The 21,589-nt window shown below is 43.8% G+C and overlaps 1 protein-coding gene across 1 annotated transcript in view; it reads right to left on the bottom strand.

Annotated features, from left to right (window-relative positions):
• Window positions 1-18,623, bottom strand: part of LOC118556535 (serine/threonine-protein kinase 26-like) — a 31,872-nt gene extending 13,249 nt beyond the window's left edge. The window contains exons 1-6 of the mRNA XM_036147057.1: window positions 18,569-18,623; window positions 18,451-18,467; window positions 5,118-5,186; window positions 4,734-4,895; window positions 3,382-3,438; window positions 830-938 (exon numbers count right to left, since the gene is read on the bottom strand). Of these exons, the coding sequence (XP_036002950.1) occupies window positions 830-938; window positions 3,382-3,438; window positions 4,734-4,895; window positions 5,118-5,186; window positions 18,451-18,467; window positions 18,569-18,623 (469 nt within the window). The remainder of the gene's footprint in view (window positions 1-829; window positions 939-3,381; window positions 3,439-4,733; window positions 4,896-5,117; window positions 5,187-18,450; window positions 18,468-18,568) is intronic.
• Between the last annotated feature and the right edge of the window lie 2,966 nt (window positions 18,624-21,589).

Here is a 21,589-nt window from a genome sequence, read left to right as displayed (position 1 = left end):
AGAAACGGCGTCATCGTCACTTTCTTTTCCGTCATATCAAAACTTGGACATTATCTGAGGATAAACTTGTCAGACATGTGCAACAAACTGCTGGGACTTTATATTTTTATATATTTAAACTGGCAGTAAAATCTGATGACAGAAAACCATCCAGTGTTATTGTGAGGTTTGGAGGCCATTAGACCAATCCAGACGCAGAAGAAGAAGCAAAACAGCAAAATCCTCCTTCAAGATGTCACATTTCTGAATGATTGCTTAGTAAGTTGGTTAGAAAATGTTGGCACCTAAGTTAGAAGCACTAAATGAATCCATTTATATTCCAAAGAGTTAGATTTAACTCAATTTTGGGCCAGAAAAAAAAGAGAGAAAATTAGAAAAAATGTCCAACAAAACCCAGACTCAGCGTTTCCAAAGTTTTTGTTCCACAATGATGTTCAAATATTTAGTGAAAACTCATAAAGGTTTTATTGCATATCTCTTAAAATCAAAACCAAAACAAAGTTATTTTATTTAGCTTTAAGCGGTGGTGAAATTGGACAAAGTTATTTCTACCGTTTTTATAAATCCTGTTCTGTCGTAATGTTTGCCTCAGTTCATTTAGGATTAACATTTCTCTTTTTACATTCTTTCCTACATAATTTATTTTGCATTTATGCGTCACCTACAATGAAAAAAAAGAAACACCTCAGTAGGAGCTTCTTGCTCCTTTAAAGGCTAAATAACCAACATTAATCGGATTTAATTCTACCTCCTACATTAAACCGTTGCCTATGACGTCTTATGCTGAATAAACCTTAAAGTCCAGCTTTTGCGGCGCAGCGCTCAGCACCTTTGATGTCTCTGTGGATCTTCTTCTCCGTGTGAAGGTAGTCGAGCCCCTTCAGGATCTCCTTCAGCATGGTGGCGATCTGCGCCTCGTCGAACGGGCCGGCCTTCAGCTGCACGGACACACACACATGACAGGAGACGACGCTGGTAAAGGCGGCCATCTTTCATTAGACCGTCCCTCGCTCACAACGGGCGCCATGAGGGTTGGCAGGTTGATGGCATGTGGACAACCAGCTTTGATTGTCACCGTTAAACTTGTGCTGGTGAAGATTCTCGGTCATCCAGGTTCATGGTCGTTCCAAAAAGAGTAAAAAACAAAGCAACTGGACTTGTTTTCCGTAGCTTGAAGACGTTTCGCTTCCTTAATGACTTTAACAACCGCTCATCACTAAAGCCGGGCGTACACTGTACGAGTTTTTCAGTCGTGGTACTTATATACATCTCAAACTGTGCGAGGGAACCGCGGGGTTTAAAAAGTTCACCGCTCACGATCTGTGCGGCGCGACGCTCGGACGCGACCGGACTGCTCACACTGTACGTCGTGTCCCCTCTGGGACCGCTCGCTGTGGTGGCAGAGGCAGGCGAGCGACGGTGGGTGACAGGGACCCAGAGCAGGGGGTCGAGCCCAGTTCTGGTGAAGCCCGCAGGAGGCACCGGGCATCGGGGGAACGGAGGGGAGAGAGGAGGGACGAGACGCACCGGCGGTCGCGCGGCACGGCAGGTCGCCCGGCCCGCACCCCCCCCCCCCACCCCCCCAGCAAGCGGAGGAGTGCCGAAACAGGCAGCCAGCGCGTTGCGCGGACCGGACGGCTCGCCCTCCCCAACACCGGCCGGAGGTTGCTTCAGGGACCCCCGCTTCCCTCCCTCCGCTGGCGGGGACTGAGAGGAGGGGAGGGCGCCCCCTCGTAGCTCTGCTTGAACAGCAGGATGCGCTCACGAAAACCTCACGACAGCCGACTGAATTTCAAACATGTTTGATTTTCACCGATCGTCCGATTCCTGATCGGGAGGTAGTCGTGAGAAGCCAGTCCCCCCTCCTCCCCCCTCTACGATCAAGCTGAAATTCGACCCGATTCAAAAAATGCTCGCACGACTGAAGAATCGGCCCGAAAAGGGGAAAAACTCGTACAGTGTACGCCCGGCTTAAGGGGTGGACCTGTTTCTGTTGAATCTGCATGTTATCGAACCCATTACAAGGCCTTTGTTTGGGCAGTGGTATAAAGCTTGATGCTCCACATTACTCCAGACTTTTTGAATTGAGAAAGCTTTCTGGAGAGGAAGCGAAACGTCTTCAACTACGGAAAACAAGTCCAGTATCTTTGTTTTTTACTTTTTTGGAACACTGTTCAACTTGTTTATCCGCTGCGCGACAGCACTGCTCATAAGGCCTGTCCAAAAAAAAGGTTAAAAAATAAAAACAACTAGACTTCTGTTCTGAAGGTGAAAACGTTCTGCTTCCCACCCAGGAAGCTTTCTTAAGTCAAAATGTCTGGAGGAGTGTGGAGTTCTAAGCTTTACAGACCTGCAGGCCTCCTTAGAGCTTATATTCACATGGAGGTGATCGGCCCAAAAATGGAGAGTCCTTAGGCTCATTATTGGTCCAGTTGTTTTATTTTTTAATCTTTTTCACATTGAACATGACCTGGATGACTGAGAACCTTCACCAACCTTTGAGGCTGAGTTTCCCTACAGCTCTACAGACTGACCACGTCTCTTGGAGAGAAGAGCGGAACATTTCATCAACCTGTCCAGAGGACCTGCTCAGCTTTGCCAGAGGCAGACTGGTCCTGGTTTCCTCTCAACTTCAGCGCACATGATCCAAAAAGAACACTCTAAATCTTACTGGGACGGTTTTCTACCTTCCCGTTGGATGTGGTGATGAGGTATGGATCACGACAGAAAGAGAGGAAACCCAGGATGCTAAAGCAGCCTCATCCAGAGGGAGGCTGGGCCCCGCCTTAGGGAGAAAGGGTGAGGAGCTCTGTTATCTGGGGGGAGCTCAAAGTTGAGGGGGTTTGAATATCTGATCAGGAGACCCCCCCCTCCCCCCGGGTTCCTCCCTCTGGGGGTTTTCTGGGCTTCTCCCACAGGGAGGAGACCCCGGGAAAGACCCAGAACTTGCTGGAGGGGTTTTACATCCTTTCTGGCCTGGGAACGCCTTGAGGACCTCCAGAATGAGCTGGAGGATGTCGCCGGGACGAGGGATGTCTGCTTTTTCTCTCCTGAACCCGTTTCCCCCGCGGCCCAAACGGGGGAAGACAAAGGATGGACGGAGGGATGTTTTCATTTGTTACTGAAGCAACAAATGTGGTCCTTTAAGCTTCATCTCAAACGCTCAACATATGCATATCTTTTTTTTAAAAAAAGGTACCGCTGTGCTTTTGTTAACACACAAATGTCTAAGTTGAACCAGACAATTCAAGTTACATAATAAAACAAAACAGAAAAACAGGTAAAATCTCAATATGTGTAATTAGAATAAAACCCTGCCCTAAGTGTTGCTACGAACAGCCATGCTCTACATCTCCATCTGAAACGTGTCTGCAGACTCACCAAGTCCAGCGCCGAGCCGCCTCCCAGGTACTCCATGATGATCCACAGTTTGCTGCCCTGAGCAACAGACAAGCGTCACATTACAGAAGCTACTGTCCATCACAGCGGCTAACATCACCAAAACCGATCTCCGTCCCAGTTACACGTCCCACCAGGCAGAACTCATGCAGAGACATTAAGACACGGCGATGCTGACGGTCGCCAACGGTCTTGTTAAAAGCTAAGGGGAGTTAGCTGTTCAATTCAAGCAGAATATAGGAAGGTTAGCTGAACGGGAAAAAGGGTAACATTTTGGTTTCCACAGTCAGAGAGGATCTATAGACAGCTGCTGCGGTTGGGAGACACCAGAACCAACAATGTAGGTGACCAGGACGCCGTTTTAAAAGACACCTGGGCTTTAGGGCTGGACGATAATTCAATAAATGATAATAATTATATAACAATAATTGAATTGATTAAAAAATCTATCAATTGACGTATATCGATGATAGAAAGAAAATGTCAAGAAAAAGTTCAATCAAATAAAAGCTTTCTTTCCTTTTGCATTCTAGCCTATCGTGTAGGTTAATATTACAATCATTACATCCTCACAACCAATCACAACACAGACCCAGGAACCTTTTTCTTTTTAAAAACTTTTAGTTTTGCTAAAAAAAAAAATTGGTTGGATAAAGCTTTGAGTATGAATTCAGTGTTTGTGTGTTCTGTATCTAAAAATAAATCGTTAACCAGCATAAAATGTTCAGGGCTGCCCTTAAAATACATGTTTTTAATTTGTTGATAATTATCAATATTGATCAATATGGTTTCTATCATATCAATAAGCTTCATTTCTATATCGTCCAGCCTTGCTGGGCTTCCAAAACCTCCATGCCACGCCGCACTGATGCAGTAATTCATGCAGGAGAACCTAGAGCCAGTATTGCAGAAACTGGACCGTAGTTCTCTGTGGTCTGACATTTCAGCTTTAGAACCCAGTTTAGAACCCAGTTTAGAACACATTTTTGGGCTTTTCATAATCTGTAAGTGATAATATGGTCATATAGATAAATAAATGACTGAAACACATGACAGTGAGTGGAAAAATATGCGCGGTCTGAGTTAGATCACTAATATAAATGAACCGGTTCACGTGAACTTCCACTTAAAGAAATGTCGGCACAACGTCCCACGTGTTGGGGGGGAAAATGGCGGAAGCTGCTATCTGAGTTTAAACACATTCCTTCAAAGGCAGCCGCTCTGCTTCCCGTCAAACACCGTTTCACCCTCTCATCACCGGCAGATGTTCCTGCAGATTTCCTTCCAGCTCAGACTGAGCTCTGCCCGGCAGAGAGAGGAGGTCGCCTGATTACCTTCAGGAAGGAGCCGAAGTACTTGGTGATGTACGGGCTGTCGCACTGGCTGAGCACGGTGATCTCCTGCTGGATGTCCTCGATCTCATCTTCCGCCTCCTCCAGATCGATGGTCTTGATGGCCACCACGCTCTGGCTGCGATTGTCGATGCCTTTGAAAACCTGCGGGACAAAATAAAGGCGAGGTGACGAGAGACGAGCCCCGGCGAAGGTGCGGGACGGCCTAAAAGAAAAGGATTTAAAGAAACGTGCTGCAAGTGGAGCCCCAAAACGGGACATGAGAGAGAAGCTGAGGTGAGAACTGGCATGAAAATAGGAAACAGGATCCGTAAGAGCAAAAAGAAAGGAACGAAAAAGACGTTGAGTGAAAGAAAATGGACCCACCTCTCCGAACGATCCTTTCCCGATTCGATCCAATTTAGTGAACAGCTCCTCCGGATCAATCTGGGTACTCTGAAAGGAGCAGAAAGACAAGCAAACATGATAAATCTCTGCTTCTCCCTGCAGGAGATCAGACGGATAAAACCCATTTTCATCGGTAATTCCCTTTCATAGACAAAAGCATTTCTACGTAACTGTGTTTATGCATCAAAGCATATTTTATTGCTCAGTTTTTACGTGATATTTCTTCAGTTTTCTCATCTCTGACGTTCTGTTGTTTTCAAACGTTAGAGCAGGCAACCAAACGGTCACGCTTTTGCTCTGTGGGAGGAAGCTGGAGGACCCAGAGAGAGTCCGTACCTGCACAGGTAGAACACGCGTCTACCTGCAGGAATACCCCAGCGTAGCACCGCTGCAGACCAACGACAGTCTTTCCTCTCATGCTAAAGGATCATCTCAAAAATCGCTTTGATCAGAGTGTCAAAATTGCTGGAAGTGTCATCTTTTCCTGTTTGCATTTCTCCAAAAACCTTCTCATAGCCCCCCCCCCCCCCCGCCTCGTTTCCTCATGTGAGCCGTCACACACAGAAAAGTCCATAAAAACACAGAAGGAAATGAGCGTGACAGTTAAAGATAACAGGAACCAAACACACAGAAACGCCGCGCTCATCTCCCAGGACTGATACTCATTTCCCAAACAACAGCTGCAGGAGGTTTTCGTCAAACTGTTGCACTTTAACTTCAACATGCGAGACCCTAAGCTGCTCCTGGGGGGAGCTTTCAGCCCCGCAGTCCGTTTACTTTGGTCCGACTCGGCTTGAGTTTGTTGACTTGGAACTTTTTCAGATAGTTTGCCTTCTTTTCACAGAGAGAAATCTGCAGGCGAGCCAAAAAACCTGTCGCTTAAAACCACGCTGGAAAATACAGCCTGTTTATTGGTCAGAAGTGTGGTGGGCGGGGACAAACCCAGGAAGCAGAGCTGGTAGATTTTCTGAGAACTACACCAAATGACGCTGAAGAGACGTCGTGAAGGTTGTGAGGGGCTTTATGCTTCACGAAAAACACGCGCCGCCATTATTTATTAGTCTAATTCCTCCGCCACGTCCCATAATGCAATGCAAACCTAGCTACAGGAAGTTGTTTGGATGAAGATCGCGGTGCTTTGCTAAGCGCCGGTGTGAAAATGCTTAAAATGTTTACTGAATTATTTATTAAAGCCGCTAACAGTGTGCTTCAGCATAAACAGCACAGGTGCGATACTAAACAGAAAGCAGTGCGTTGTTTTAGCTCACAGAGTTAGGGTAGATTCTAGGGAAGGCAAATTTATTTGTGTAGCACATTTCAGTACAAAGACAATGTAAAGTGCTTTACATGATTAAAACATTGGAAAATAAAAAACAGAATAAAAGCAAGCTGGAATAAAATGTAGAAACAGAATAAAATATGGGAGAATAGAAACTAAAAGCAAATATTAAAAACAGTTGGACTACAAAGTTGAACTAATGATGTTTCGGTCATGTCGTGCTTTTAGGCTCATGCTTTTCATCGTGAAATCAAAATTTCCACCCTGGGGAAAGGGTCGAGTTGAAACAAACAGAAATATGTTTAAATTATATTCTCTGTCGTGAAATGACCTTTTTTTCCTGATCTGACGCTGGATGAATAAAGTCAATTCAACTTTACTGGAACCCAATGGAGCTCATAAAGAAAAAAAGGTCAGTAAAAACATGTAAGCCCGTTTTTAAAATAAACAGATCAGAAAAGTTAGTCTAGAGCACAGGTGTCAAACTCAAGGCCCGCGGGCCGAATCCGGCCCGTCAAGGTAAATTTTCCGGCCCTCAAGAGCCAAAAAAAAAGGTATATCATGTCATAAAGTAGAGGTATATATCCTTTTAAAGTGTATAAAGTGGCTAAAGCTGTGCCACCTGTAAGTGTAACTCACCCCAATATCAACTTTTCTTGCAGATAAACTGTATAAACTGGGCCTAAGGTTGCTATTTTTATGTTACTGTGCATTTTTTATACTTCTATGTGAACTGGAATGAAATTATGAAATGAAAAGTATTGTCTTTACACGTGCTACCGGCCCTTTTAATGACTTTATGACGCCAAAGTGGCCCCATATAGAAATTAGTTTGACACCCCTGGTCTAGAGAGAAATATTGTGTTGGACAGTCAAAGTTTTTATTTTATCTGCCTTTGCTCTTGTCGCTTATTTCACGTCGCTGGCCCAGAACGAGCACACCTGCGGATCAAAACACGTCTGGAGGCCCGACTGTGAGCTCACCACAGCTCACATATACAGTTGGAGGATTCATTTAGTCTACAGACACGCTTCGTGTTATCTGCGTCTGGGATGGGTGCGTTTTGCAGCTGTGGTGGAAGTTTCCTCCATGTTTCTGCCAGCAGAGGAGCATCGGCGAGAGCCTGGCTGGATTCAGGTCAAAGCTCTGAGAGATCAGCTTCAACACTGTGACTTTCTTCTTTACAGAGTTCTTCACAGACAGCCCGACGGAGACATTGTTTTTCTGCAAGATTTGGGTTGTCTTGTCATTTGGGTTAAAAATCCATCATTACAATTTGCTTCAATTAGTCAGTCAACAAATAAACAAATTCCCACCACATCACCACTATTTGCATCTGCTAATGATCAACCGGTGAAGTTGGTTTTCCTGCTTCTTAGTCTATTACTTTGTTATCTCATTATATTTTTTTTATTTTTCTGACACAAAAAGCAGCTTGACTTCTTCTTCTTGTCTGTCATTTTGTGGTTACATTAAGCCGATCACATAAACGTGTAGTAAGCATCCCCAGCTACATACAGATAGTCAGTGGTTCTGTTCTCACGTAGCCTAAACATGTGCACCATTCTTAGACAAATTCGTCTTCATCTAAATACTGCAGCTTTCATTTTTGTCATTAGATGTGCATCAAAAGCTTTATCTAGTTTGAGAATAATATTCTGGTGTATAAAAGTGAAATGTTTTTAACCACACAACAACAACATGCTGTTTTATTCATTTTATAAATGTTCCTTTCATAACTGGGCTGCTGGGTAGTCGCTGTTGGGTGGTACGTTGGGTTATTTTGACCAAAAACTGGTTAAAAATTAATAAATAAAATAAAACCCAACCCTGCTGGGCTGAACCCACCCAGGGTTGGCCCAGATCTGGATTAAAAATTAACTGGATTAAAAATTAGGTTATTTTAAACCCAGGAAGGAGGTAAAGGACCAGAACACTAGGAAAAATAAAAGAGCCTGACAGTCTCCAAATAGTTCCTCAAAGATTTAAATAGAGAGGCTCTTCACACATTTTATTTTCTCATTTAAACATTTTTGTTTTTTGCTGCAAGATTCATTTTGTTACTGTCTCTTTAACAACAACTTTAGAGCGCCCTGAAATAGTCAGTCTGAAAAGGAGCAAAATGTCAAGAAAACATTGGGTTTTGTCCTTCTGAAGCCCGTCACGTGACTCTAAAAATCCACACAGGCCATGTGTGACACGCGCCGACGTTCTGCCCTCAGACGTCCAGAAGCGGCGAGGGAATATTTAATAAACGCCCTCACAGCAGCGTATGATATTCCTGTGATGCTGCATGAGTTCTCCTCTCCGGGCTATAAAAAGAGCCGCTGGGCAGCCGCAGCGTGGCCCCGCCCTGTGAGCAAACACAGCGCTTCACTGTCTGCCGAGACGCTCGGCTGGGCGCAGACGCACCCAAAATAACGACGAGGGGCGGCGAGCCCGGAGGGAACGCAGGCGACCGGACAAAGTCTCCCAACAACGGCAGAAAAAGCCGAGTCATGACGATTCAGGACCTAAAGCCGATGTGACGGAGTCGTCATCTTAGGACTGTTTAGGTTTTGTTTAAACAACTGTATCAACTGTACCGAGCCTGAGCTGATGATGAAATGAAACAACTTCCTCCTTCGTCGCAGACAAAATAATGAATGTATCCCGCTGTGCAAATTGTTAAAGATGGCTCTGATTGGGCCAGAGAATCTGGGTTTGCTCAGAGCAAACATTCGGTGATGACTACCGCCCGCGGTGCGTGTCGACGACCACAAGCAGAGTCTGCCAGGACCGAGACACGCGTCTGGTTCCTGGAGGCCGGCAGGAGACAAAGCTGGGAACGGCAGGCCCACCTTCACAAATACAACCAGAGCAGAACTCTGGTGAAAACCCACTCCAGCGGCAAAAAACGGTGAGCTCCACGTCAAACGTCTCAGTTTGACGATCGACGTCGGGCACCGCGAGAGACGGAGCTGACGGTGAGGACTTTGGGTCAGTTTGTTCTCTGTGATTGGAAACACGAGAGAATCCGTCAACCAGAGAAGGTCAGGCACGAGAAGGAGCCATCCGTCCGTCCCTCAGCTCCCATTCCGGCATTTAGCCATTCATTTCTACATCTTCTGTACATCTGTCCATCATCCACCTGTCCATCAGCTTTCAATCCATCCATCTGAATGTCTACATGTCCATTCACTTCATCGTCTGTCTAGCCGTCCAATCCACCACCTGCATGAACGTCCATCCGTTTGGCATCCATCCATCAGTCTTTGTACATATGTTAGTTCTTCTATCCAATCACAACTAAGTAGTATGTCTGTCCATCGGTCTCTTCCTCTATGCCTCTGTTTATCCATCCATCCATCCATTTAACTGCCAGTCTGTCCGTCTATCTGACTGCCTGTTGGTCACAACACTGTCAACCCATCCATCCACCACAGTTGTCCGTCCGTCCGTCCGTCCAGATGTCCGCCAAACCATCCGACAGTCTGTCCGTACGTCTGGATCAGACTGTCCCTCTGTCCAAAAGCAGCTTAACATTGTATCTAAAAAGTCAACTTTGTCATTGAAAGTGTGAAGGAACCCGGTTGATTATGGAGTTTCCCACCCCCCCAAATTGTTCTTGGTCATTTTTAACCTGACTCCGCCAGATGGATTTGCTCCGCATATCCATCTGGAAACCTTCCGTTTAAGTAATTTTGGGAAGGGGCGAAAATACTGGTTAGCTGATTGGTCTATGTTGGTGATAGACGGGCCAAATAAACCAATCAGATCAACGAAGCATATGACGTACTCGTCAACATGCTTCGTCGTCGCTCGTAACAGAGCGATGACAAAAACACAACCACAAGCCAAGCTACTCTTGCTGCTGCAGGTAAAGGCTCGTTAGCTCGTCTGTAATTCCGATAAAAGTTGCTCGACAGCCACGCTAACGCTAGTTTCATCGGCTGAAGCCGCCATGTTCTTTAGACTGAACTGTCGCTTCTCGTTGCGTCACACCTCAACCCGCCTCAAAGCCAACGCTGATTGGACGTTCGTTTGGTGAACTGCTCCAAATTTTCTTTAACGGAGAGTAGCCAGACTGATCTGCGAGTGAAACCTTGAAAGCTCGCGAGATCAGGATGGTCTCACGAGGCTAGGTCATTTTACCAACCAAAAAAGAAGATTACCAATAACATAAGGAGCAGGGTTACCACCATAGTATTATAGGCCTGGTGCCCCCCTCCCTGGCTAAGCGTTGTTGGTTTATTTTAATGCTCTCAATGTTTGAGTTCAACATAAAATGGGAGAAAACTTCTGGGTCAAAATAAGCTAATGCTAGCTGTTATAAGCTTGACGCATGCTATGGTACACGACACCTACCACAAGGACTACCTGTTTCTCTGGGGGAAACTCTGTTTACAAATAAACATTAATGAAGTGTTACAGTAATTACATTCATGCTATTCAATAACTATAATATATATTTTGAAAATAATCATCTGGTTTGACCTCAGCGGACAAAAAAAAATAATCAAACCAGTATTTTTCTTTGTGCGTCTGCGTCATTCAGGACAAACATAATCAGCTGCTTGTTTTATAATGCACTTCAGGCCAAAAGAAAATACTGAAACCAGCTGATAAGATATAATTCAAGATGTAATGATCTAATAAGCAACAACAGGGACTCCACAGAAAACCAAAGAGCCTTTTGCTTTCCCACTGGCTAGATCTGATAGCCCCTTGTTCAAGTACAGGCAAATATGCCACATAAGGACTGCCAGGACCTGATTGTAGAAGAATATTTAATACATTTTGCAAAGAAGCTGAGTTTTGTGCAGCTTGATTTGGGTCTAGATATGGAGATACATACTCAACCCTGACGCAAACACAGAGGTTCTCATTGCACCAAGAAGTTCTAGTAGCGTTACAGAGAAAAGCTTAGTTTACCATTGTTGTCCTCTAAGACTAACACGGGCCATGTTACTGTAATCTGTCCTAAAATACTTTCCCCAGCTAAAAGTGTGAGACACGTTTTCACATGGGCTTCCTCAGCTGTGACTAAATCAACAATGAACAAGCTGAGGAACGAATCGCTGTAAATATAGAGCCCTCCCTCATTACAAACACAAGACAATCGACTCACTTTTCGCTTTTATTTTCGCTCTTCAGACCTGCTCTGTCTGAAGAGGAACATTAAAACGTGTTTGGAAGCAAACGGTGAACAGAAAAGCACATCAACGGTGATTCAGGAAACTGCACAGTTGCAGGAAGTGATTATTTCATGGAAACCTGAGGCAAACGCTTTGACCTTTCACCGTCGCTGTAGCGTAAGAACAACAGCTTCTGTAAAAAGCTCGGGTCCTGCAGGAACCCTCCGGCGCGCCATCTTCTTCGGTTCCACTTAATGTTCCACTGAAGGCCTGCTTCGACTCGCAGTCTGGGAATCTTAATGATGTTGTATCACTCGCAGACATTCAGCAACAACAACACATGCCGACCACTTAATCTAACCCGGATTTAAAAAGCACGGCTCGTGTTTAAGCAAACAAGTTTCTCAGATGTGTTGAGACGGCGCTAATCAACCGCTGTTTGCTATAAACTGGCAAGTAGTTGGTTTACTGGTACTGATGCAACGTGGACCGGAGAACATCTGATCTGAGCATCTGTCATTCTCCTTAATGGTCGGCTTTATTAAAGGGTACTGAAGTCAGACTTAGCGGTTCCTGATGTTTTGTCTGCATCTTACTGTACCCTTGAAAGATAATGTATAAATAGGGCTGGACGATATAGAAAAAAAGCAAACCATATATTTTAGGTGCAGCCCTGAACATTTATGATGTTGTTTAGCAACTTATTTTTAGATACAGAACACACAAATAAAAACCCCGAATTCAAACTCAACCCTTAATTAAACCAACTTTTTTATCAAAACTACACGTTTTTAAAAAGAAGAAAAAAATAACACGTGCTCTCTGAACTCTTCAAAGGGGGCGTGGCTTGGTTCCTGGGTCTGTGTTGTGATTGGTTGGGAGAATATGACTACTGTAATATTAACCTACATGATAGGCTAGAATGCAAAAGGAACTTTTATCGATCGATATCTATTGTTATTGAATTATCGTCCAGCTTTAGTAGGGAAAACCTAATGTACAAAGATATTAACATTGTGTTGTAATATGTCACTTCTTAAAAATAGAACCGAGTCCTACATCAAGCACATCGTGGTGCGGCTCCTCCGCACCACGATGCCTCCATGCATGTCAAACAGACATGCATGGAGGCAGTCAGTACTGTCGACTGGCACATCCAGGAAGAAAGATTCACTAATCCGATAGGTCAAGTCTGCCAGAGCTACAGGCGCCGTGTAAAAGGCACTGCTGTTTGCATGTAGACGGGTCTCAGAGCTTAGATCTGCAACTAGAACCTAAACTCGCCTCTTGGCGCTCAAAAGGCTTGGCCCACCTTTGTATCCCAGTTTAAAAGTCACAGTTTGGTGCCTTTTCAATAGGTTATAACGTTACTATATGATATGTTGCACCTGAATGCACCACTGAAGAGCAACTAGTGGGGAAAACCCCTGTTGTTCAGGTCTGCCATTGAGTTTAGGGCTGTTTGCAACAGAGAGCTGAATTTGGACTTTATACTGTTACTCTTGATTGAACTCGGCTCGTCATTGTTGGAGCGCCGTAATTAATCATTCAAGCTTCCTTGATCTTATCCCTGCTGAAAAGCGTCGGCACAAAGCCTTAGCCGTCTCTTCCCATCACCACTGTAGCTAAATAAGAAACCGTAATGTCACCTACAAGCAAACTTTAGTGGTAGCAGGAAGTCCCGCTTTGGTTCCTTTTAATAAAATTTGCACAGCGGAGCGTGTAACTTTGCTCTTTAAGTTTGTATATTGCCTAGATCAGGGGTGTCAAACTTATTTCTATATGGTGCCAATTTGGCGTCATGAAGTCATTAAAAGGGCCGGTCGCACATATATAGATGAGACTTTTCCTTGCATAATTTCATTCCAGTTCACATAGAAATATAAAAAATGCACAGTAACATAAAAGTATTGCCTCAGGCCCAGTTTATCTGCAAAAAAAGTTGATATTGGTTACACTTACAGGAGGCACAGTTTTAGCCACTTTATACACTTTAAAAGGGATATATGCCTCTACCTTATGACATGATATGCCTTTTTTTTTGGCTTTTGAGGGCCGGATAATTTACCTTCACGGGCCGGATTCGGCCTACGGGCCTTGAGTTTGACACCTGTGACCTAGATGTTCAACAAGCGTGCAGGTTTAAAACACTTTATCCATTCAGTAAACGAGCATGCCAGACCAAAAGCTCTGTACTGAAATATTCCACACATAAAAAAAATGTTGTATTGTTGTATCTCTAGTAGTTTTTACCTATAGATAAAAGTGGGCCTGAGCGTCCACCAGTTCATTGAACCTGGCACAATCACTAGAGCGCTACCCTTGTATGCAGGACCTGGTCCTTGACACAGCCGGCCCAGGTTTAAGTCTTCCCCCTCTCTTTCAACTCTCTGTCAAATAAAGACAACTAGTGCCACGAAATAAAACCGTTTTTCTAGAACAACCTGACTCCGCCAGATGGATTTGCTCCGCATATCCATCTGGAAACCTTCCGTTGAAGTAATTTTGGGAAGGGGCGAAAATACTGGTTAGCTGATTGGCCTCTGTTGGTGATAGACGGGCCAAATAAACCAATCAGATCAACGAAGCATATGACGTACTAACAGCGACGACGAAAACACAAGCTCTTGCCGAAGAAGAAATTCTCTGTAATTCCGATAAAACTTGCTCGATAGCCACGCTAACGCTAGTTTCATCGGCTGAAGCCGCCATGTTCTTTAGACTGAACTGTCGCGCTTCCCGTTGCGTCACACCTCAACCCGCCTCAAAGCCAACGCTGATTGGACGTTCGTTTGGTGAACGGCTCCAAATTTTCTTTAACGGAAAGTAGCCAGACTGATCTGCGAGTGAAACCTTGAAAGCTCGCGAGATCAGGATGGTCTCATGAGGCTAGGAAAAAAAAAAAAATCAATTGACCGAGACCAAATTCTGGAAATTGTCGTTCTTTTTTTTACTGACTAACATGCCCGAAAGGTGGTTTATGGTTCTCTGATTTTTCAGATCCCTTCTCCACAAAAAAAATGTATTTCATTAAAATATTTCAGATTTTTCTGTTTTTAAATTTGATGATTTTGACTCATACTTCAAACCTTTTTGCCCTCCACTGGTTTAGGTCATACAACCTTTGCTTGACAAGGTTCTAGTGATCCTCAAAGCTGCTTTACCGTGTCAAAAACAGTCATCTGTCCGCCAACAGAGCAAGTGAGGAAGCAGAGGCTGACGTTTTCCAGCTGCAGCAGGTATGCTGTTCACTCACAGAAAGCTCAGACGGAGACAACGTCGGCTTCAGAGGTCGCCGACCTCTGCCCGCTTCGTCAAACACACAAACACGGCGCTTCTGGTGAAGCCATTTGTGCCGCGGAGGAACGGAGCGAGAGAGAGAGACCCGCGTTTTTTTTTTTTTTCAGCCACGGTTCAAACATCTGCACAAAAAGCTCTGTGTGCGTTAGAGGTCAGAGGTCACAGCTGCTCCGAGAGAAAAATCCAAACACGTTCGGTAAAGTGACCTTTGCGGAGCGGCGTCACGTGAAAGCCTCGCTGCCCTTTAAACGCTTCCTGTCGCTCCGGCATCGCAACGCGACGTGCGGAGTCATTCTGCACAAGAGAACTGGCAAAAACAAAAGCTCTGATTCATCAGAGGAGGAATTCATCAGTAAATGTTCACCGCCGGGCTTAATGTTACACAGAAATGTTTACTCTGCCACCATTTTCACAAAGGATGCTGTTAGAGCTATTTTTGCCTGGTGGTTTGAAGTCAAGGAAAGAGAGTTTTTGTATTAAATAATCAGAAAAATAGTAGGACAGGTAAGTTTTTACTGTCAATGTTTGATATTACAGCGTTAAAAACGAGAAAAAGGGTAGTTTTGGTCCACGTTTATCCATAAATTACAGTCATTCGTCCCGATAATTAATCTTAAACAGCGCTTTAAGATTGAAAATGTTGCATGTGCACTAAAACCAAGAGATTGTCTAACCTCGCTTAATGTAATAAAAGAAAATGCTCAAAAAAATAGAACCTGCGCCCAATACACGCTCCCTCCTTCTTCCAGAGAACTTTTCTAAAAAAGAAAAAAAAAACATAATTAGCTGAGAGAAAACATTTTTGCAACACGCCTTTTGAGGCAGACGAATAGTTTAGTAATTCAGACTGAAAAGCAGAAGTCGGCCCAGACAATAGGAACAATGATGGGCTGCTGGCTGACTGCTAAAACGTCTCCTCTGTTTGCTCTTCTGTAGCACTCTCAAAGCCTCCAAGTGATATATCACCATAGGTAAACATGACATTTTAAAGAATAGCCTGCTGTGCACATTCTCACAGCCATGTGCGCAGCAGCCTTATTGATGGGCCAATTAAAACTCGTCATTACTGTTGTGTTGGACAGGATCTAATTAAATTAAAAGCAAGTTCTGCTGTGCTCAGAGGCCAGATATTGATGGGTGTTAACAGACTCTTTCATTCAGAGTCAACAGAACAGTCTGTGAAAAGCGAATAAAGTTATTCTGAATAGGTCTGAAAACCTGTTCTGCTTGTGTTCTACGTATATCTAAGGTAAACCATTTTCCTGCTTCTACTCAACCTCTTTGCATTTGATTTGATTTGTTGCCTTCCTGGGAAGTCGGAGATGATGCGATCTCAGAGCTAACAGCGCTAAAGTTCTGCAAGTAGCAAACAAACATGGACGCTCGCACCAAAGCCACTGTTAAATGTACAAATACAGCCAACCTGAGTCTGGGAAGGCTTTTTAAACTCACTTTATATTTTTCTAAGCCGTGCTGAACTGTTCGACTGAAAATTAAACGTTTAACAATAGGAAGCGATTCTTCATTGTTCGTTGAGGCCATATGGCCTCTGTTAACACGTAAAACGATAAGAATGGCAACAACACTGGTCTACGTGGTATTTGGTGCATGTAAACTTCCCCTCTGATGACCACTGAAAAACCCGTACGTATGCAACTGACTAAATGTTATATAAATAATAGTGAACTGCTAAAAACAGCCAAACCATGAAGCTTCACTCTATGTTGCTGCGAGTAGAAGCCATCTTGAATGCGGAAGTCGACTTTGATCCTGTCGCTCCGACTTTCCCGACTCATAATTCCGACTTCTTTGGCTGTCCCAAGTGGTTTCGTAATTCAAGTACAACTGGAATGCAGCACTAATATTCAAACTATTTGAAACACAACTTGTTGAAAATACTTCAGTGCAACTCTATATGAAACCAGCATGTCATCGATCCACATCAACATGCCTGTAAGTGTGATTTAAACGGTTATTAAGCCAGCAGTCGCTGGTCAGCACACTCTGGACATTACCATTGTCACTGTGTCCTTTAAAACCTTTTAAAAGCAAAAAATATATATAATAATAATAATAATAATAAAAGCAATGACAAAGTACAGCAGTTCAGTGACAAGGTTGCTGTTAAAAAAAGGTAAACTGCCACCCTTCACTCTTTGCAATACAATAAATGTGTCCTATTCCTTAAGATTATTGCATAAAACATAAGACTAGGGCCGATAATCAACATGGTCATCTGTGATTTAATTGCACCTTTTTACTAGAGGTGCACCGATCTAAATTAAGTGGTGGATTTCTGGTTGTTGGAAAGTTTTAACTTGCAGGACCAGCCGACTAAAATAAACTAAAATACAAAAACAAACAACATTTTTAGCTCCAGCCCTCCGGGCCACGAGTGGCCCCAGGTTATGTAACAATAAGCGTGAGGGAGAAGTTCCTGCAAAAAAAAGGAAAAAAAGGAAAATTGTTTTAAAACAAAGAAAAAATTTACGGGGGTGGTATTTTAAACTGGCTTTAGTGTTAAAAATGTGATTAATGACTAATCATCCTGTCAGCGAATGTAGTCACTTGAGAATCTGGACCATTACGTTACGTTTGAGAGGCTGTAACATTATTATTATTTTTTTAAATCAAGTGTTTACCACAATAAACAGAGCCTGAAAGCTCAAAAGGACAAAAAAAGAGAAAGTCTGCTGTACTCCTGTCAGCCTTCCTGTTATCTGCTTTAAGTTTTGCTCTCTCTCACTTTTGCAGCTCCAATGAAACAGCTTCAATATGTTGTAGGAACTAGCTTCCTTTTAAAGTAAACTCTATACATTCTGGTGCTTTCTTCTTCTTTTTAAGCCTTGTAGCACCTCAAAACAGCCAACTTTGACTCTTCATTCATAACATCTACAATGAAGAGGGTTTCCGCTGGGACGACCTTGGGTTTGGTGCCCTAACTGATCAGGTAAAAAGATCAGATCTTTGAGTTTCCATCCGACCGGAACATGATTAGAAATGAGGAATTTTTAAAAATGGCAGACTCAGCCAATTTTTCTGAGCACCCTCACCTATAAGATAAAGTTTTGAAGATTAAAAACACGATATATAAATATTTACACGTACAACTAGACTCAATCATGAAAAATAGCCATAGCAGTAGGGCTGGACAATAATTCAATAACGCTAATGATCGATTGATAGACGTATATCGATGATACAAAAAAGGGTCAAAAAGTTCAATGGAATAAAAGTTTTCCTTTTTTTTAATGCATTCTAGTCATGTAGGTTAATATTACAGTCATTACATCCTCCTAACCAATCACAACACAGACCCAGGAACTCTACATCACTAAGCTCCGCCCCTTTCAAAGAGTTCAGAGAGCATGCGTTTTTATTTTATAAAAAAAAAAAACTTGCAGTTTTTGTAAAAAGTTGGTTGAATAAAGGGTTGAGTTTGAGTTCAGTGTCTGTATCTAAAAATTGGTTGTTAAGCAACAGCATAAAATGGCCAGGGCTGCACTTAAAGTTTAGGTGTTGAATTTGTTGATAATTATCGATATCGATCAATATAATTTCCATTTAATCAATATGCTTTTTCTCCAGCCCTACGCAGCAGTGTTCAAAACTTACTTTGCCATCACCAGCAGCTGATTTCTACGTGTCTGGCTGTTCGTTTGGCCGAACCTGGCATTTCATCTTGAATGGCGAGTAACACCAACAGCTCGGGTTATGTAACTTTCAGGCTGACCTGCCAGTTGTGTTGCTAAAACTCCAGCCAACACAGCAGCTACTCGTGCCGTCATGTGCTTTTACTTTAAACTGGGGGGTAGAGAGAAACTGAGGGCCGGGTCTAAAAATGGTCCCCCGGCGTCTTATCCAGCCCACAGAAAATCTGACTCACACACCATAATCAAAACTTGCCGGCAGCTGGCTCCGGCCTGCTGATAGTTTCTCACCCAGCAGCTCAGAACGCTCCCCTTGTTTCTGAAGTTTGGCTTTGGTGGAGCCTGTGATTACGTACGCGGCGATTAGTGCTGCAGCTTGCAAGAGGCCGACGAAAAGGAGCGACACTCCCGGGTTTTTGATCAGTTCAGACTCCGTCAAGAGTGCCCGGAGCCGCGTCTGCAACAGCCTGAGGTCAAAGCACGTCCGTCATCGTCCCAGCCGGACTAAAACTGCCGGGTTCAGCGTAAGAGCGCGGGAAAGCCCGACTGGAACCAAAGAGCCGACCCCCTGCCGGAGCCACACCGGATGTCATGTTTTCTTTATCAAGCGGGGTCGGGAACATCAACCCCCGAATCCTGCAGAGAGAGCGAGTCTCATCTGCTTTTGCTGTCTGCTGAGATTTCTGCTCCACAGTCTGAAAAACAACAACATGTTCAGTCATCGGTTCGATTTAAAATGATTACGACGAATTAACTTTGATCTAGCGGCCCTGCCGGAGCTCAAACGTCTCTTGACAAAAGATTTATTGACCTCAAACAAACCGTTTCAGTTCTCCCATTCAGCCACATGATAAATTAGAAGCTTTTTATAGCAACGTTAGAGAGGGCAGGGTCCGCCGCGCTGAGAGAGTCAACATGAATGGACGACGACGGGCAGGACACCACCCAGCAGGGGCCTCGCTTCTGCATCCAGGGTACGTCACTGTCTAGAAAAGTCAGTTTAAAGAAAGTTTACAGTCTTCTCAGCTCATTTTTTTAATATGAATGGAGCAGAGGTCTCCCTCCCCCACATACTGCTGTTAGCTGTCAATCAGTTGTGTACTATCGCCAAAAAAAGGCAAAGCGTGGATCTTTTTTTCCCCTCATTAAAAAGTTAGTAAACATCTAAATACATTTTATAATAAAGATAAATGTTGCAAGAGAAGTTGGAATGACCACTGCAGGTCCGCTTCTGGCACCGATACAAAAGTTCATTTACATTAACAGAGTGAAATTAACTCGTCACGTTTCTGATCTTACTTCATAAAATGTAAGAAAGAACAACTAAGATTCTGCACATCAAGGCTGTTATTTAAATCCTGATATGTATTCTGATACGGATTCTCTGTCACGGACACTAGAAAACAAAAAGCAATAAGAATTAATTGATCTTAATGCAGTTTGATGTTTTTTTTTTCCCATAGCAAAGTGTTGCACAATATGGCACTGTGCGCGCCAGACCCACAAGTCTGCGGCGCCGGGAACGGGAAGCGGCAAAATTAAGCGTGAACAGCGCGTGAAGGGAGCACGGCAGATGATGTGCGTGGCCTCAGGTGACGACTGCACGCCCACACCTGTGCTCAGAGTGGGTGGTATCAGCTGCAGGACGACGGTACCTCCGGCTGCTCGCGTCGACACGCTGCTTTCTGTTCCTGCGGCGGGTCTCTCAACGACAGCTTTTTACGAGCACTACGGCAGAAACCCGTTTTATAAGAGGGAGAAAACGCGCGGCCGGATTCACGACGTCAAGCCGGTTACTTTAGAGGCGCAGACGGTTCAGCCCTTAGTGGAATGGTGAAAAATTAGAAAATGCTAATTAGAATGCAAATAACCACTGGAAACACGCACGCAAAAAAAGAAAGTCAAAATTCATTCATTCGTCATGATAGGGCTGGACGATAATTCAAAAACGGTATATAATCGATCGATAGACGTACATCAATGATAGAAAAAAAGGTCAGTAAAAAGTTCAATAGGAGAAAGGTTTTCCTTTTTTGGCATTCTAGCCATGTAGGTTAATATTAAATAATTTCATCTTCCAACCAATCACAACGCAGACCCAGGAACCAAGCTCCGCCCCCTTCAAAGAGTTCAGAGAGCACGCGTTCTTTTTTCCTCTTGTAGTTTTGGTAAAAAGTTGGTTGAATAAAGGTTCGAGTTTGAATTCAGTGTTTGTGTGTTCTGTATCTAAAAATTGGTTGCTAAGCAACAGTATACAATGCCCAGGGCTGCACTTAAAATCTATGTTTTGATTTTGTTGATAATTATCAATATCAATCAATATGATTTATATTTTATCGATATGCTTTTTTTTCCATATATCGTCCAACCCTAAGTTATGATGGTAGTGTTGAAAAAGGCGCTGATGACGTTGATTCCACACGTCTGACGTCGGCATTACGGACGGCTAGAGCCCAGGAAACCGGCCAAACACATGATCTATACACCAGGTGTGGATCTGTGACACTTGAAATACTTTTTTTGTACTAAATATCGCATTTACTGCGACGATGCAATTATCCTGCGATGACGACAGAAAAAATAAATAATCTACGTATCGTGCAGCTCTGATCTAGACCGGCGGCTTGAACGATTACTACAAATATACACGAAAACGCTAATCTAATTTTATCGGCAAACATTTTTTCCTTCAAGATAATACTCAATTAGAACATTTAATATAAAAAAGAAGGTACTGAGAAACCCCGATGTTAACGTGCATCATCACATGCAAACATGAATCATCATCGTTTCTTATTTGCTCAACTACTTGATCAGAAAAGAACCAAAACAGGAAACTCTACTAACTACGTCCCTGACATCAATAAAAAAAAAGTACCCGAACGCGCCAAAGTGCCGGCTTTCCTGTCAGCACAGCCATCAATGGGCGAACGCCATGAAAAAAAAACAACCACATCACGCTGCTTCAAATCAGCTGAGTCCACACGTTTCCCCCCCGCCCTGACAGACTACAACCAGCGGCTCAGACCGGGCTTCCTGTAAGCGGCGCCGACGTCACGGCCACCGGCAGAACCTGCAGCTCTCTGCTGGCTTCAGAGGCCCAA

Source organism: Fundulus heteroclitus, chromosome 14 (assembly GCF_011125445.2).
Source record: "Fundulus heteroclitus isolate FHET01 chromosome 14, MU-UCD_Fhet_4.1, whole genome shotgun sequence".
NCBI lineage: Eukaryota > Metazoa > Chordata > Actinopteri > Cyprinodontiformes > Fundulidae > Fundulus > Fundulus heteroclitus.
This window is presented reverse-complemented; position numbering and strand designations above follow the sequence as displayed.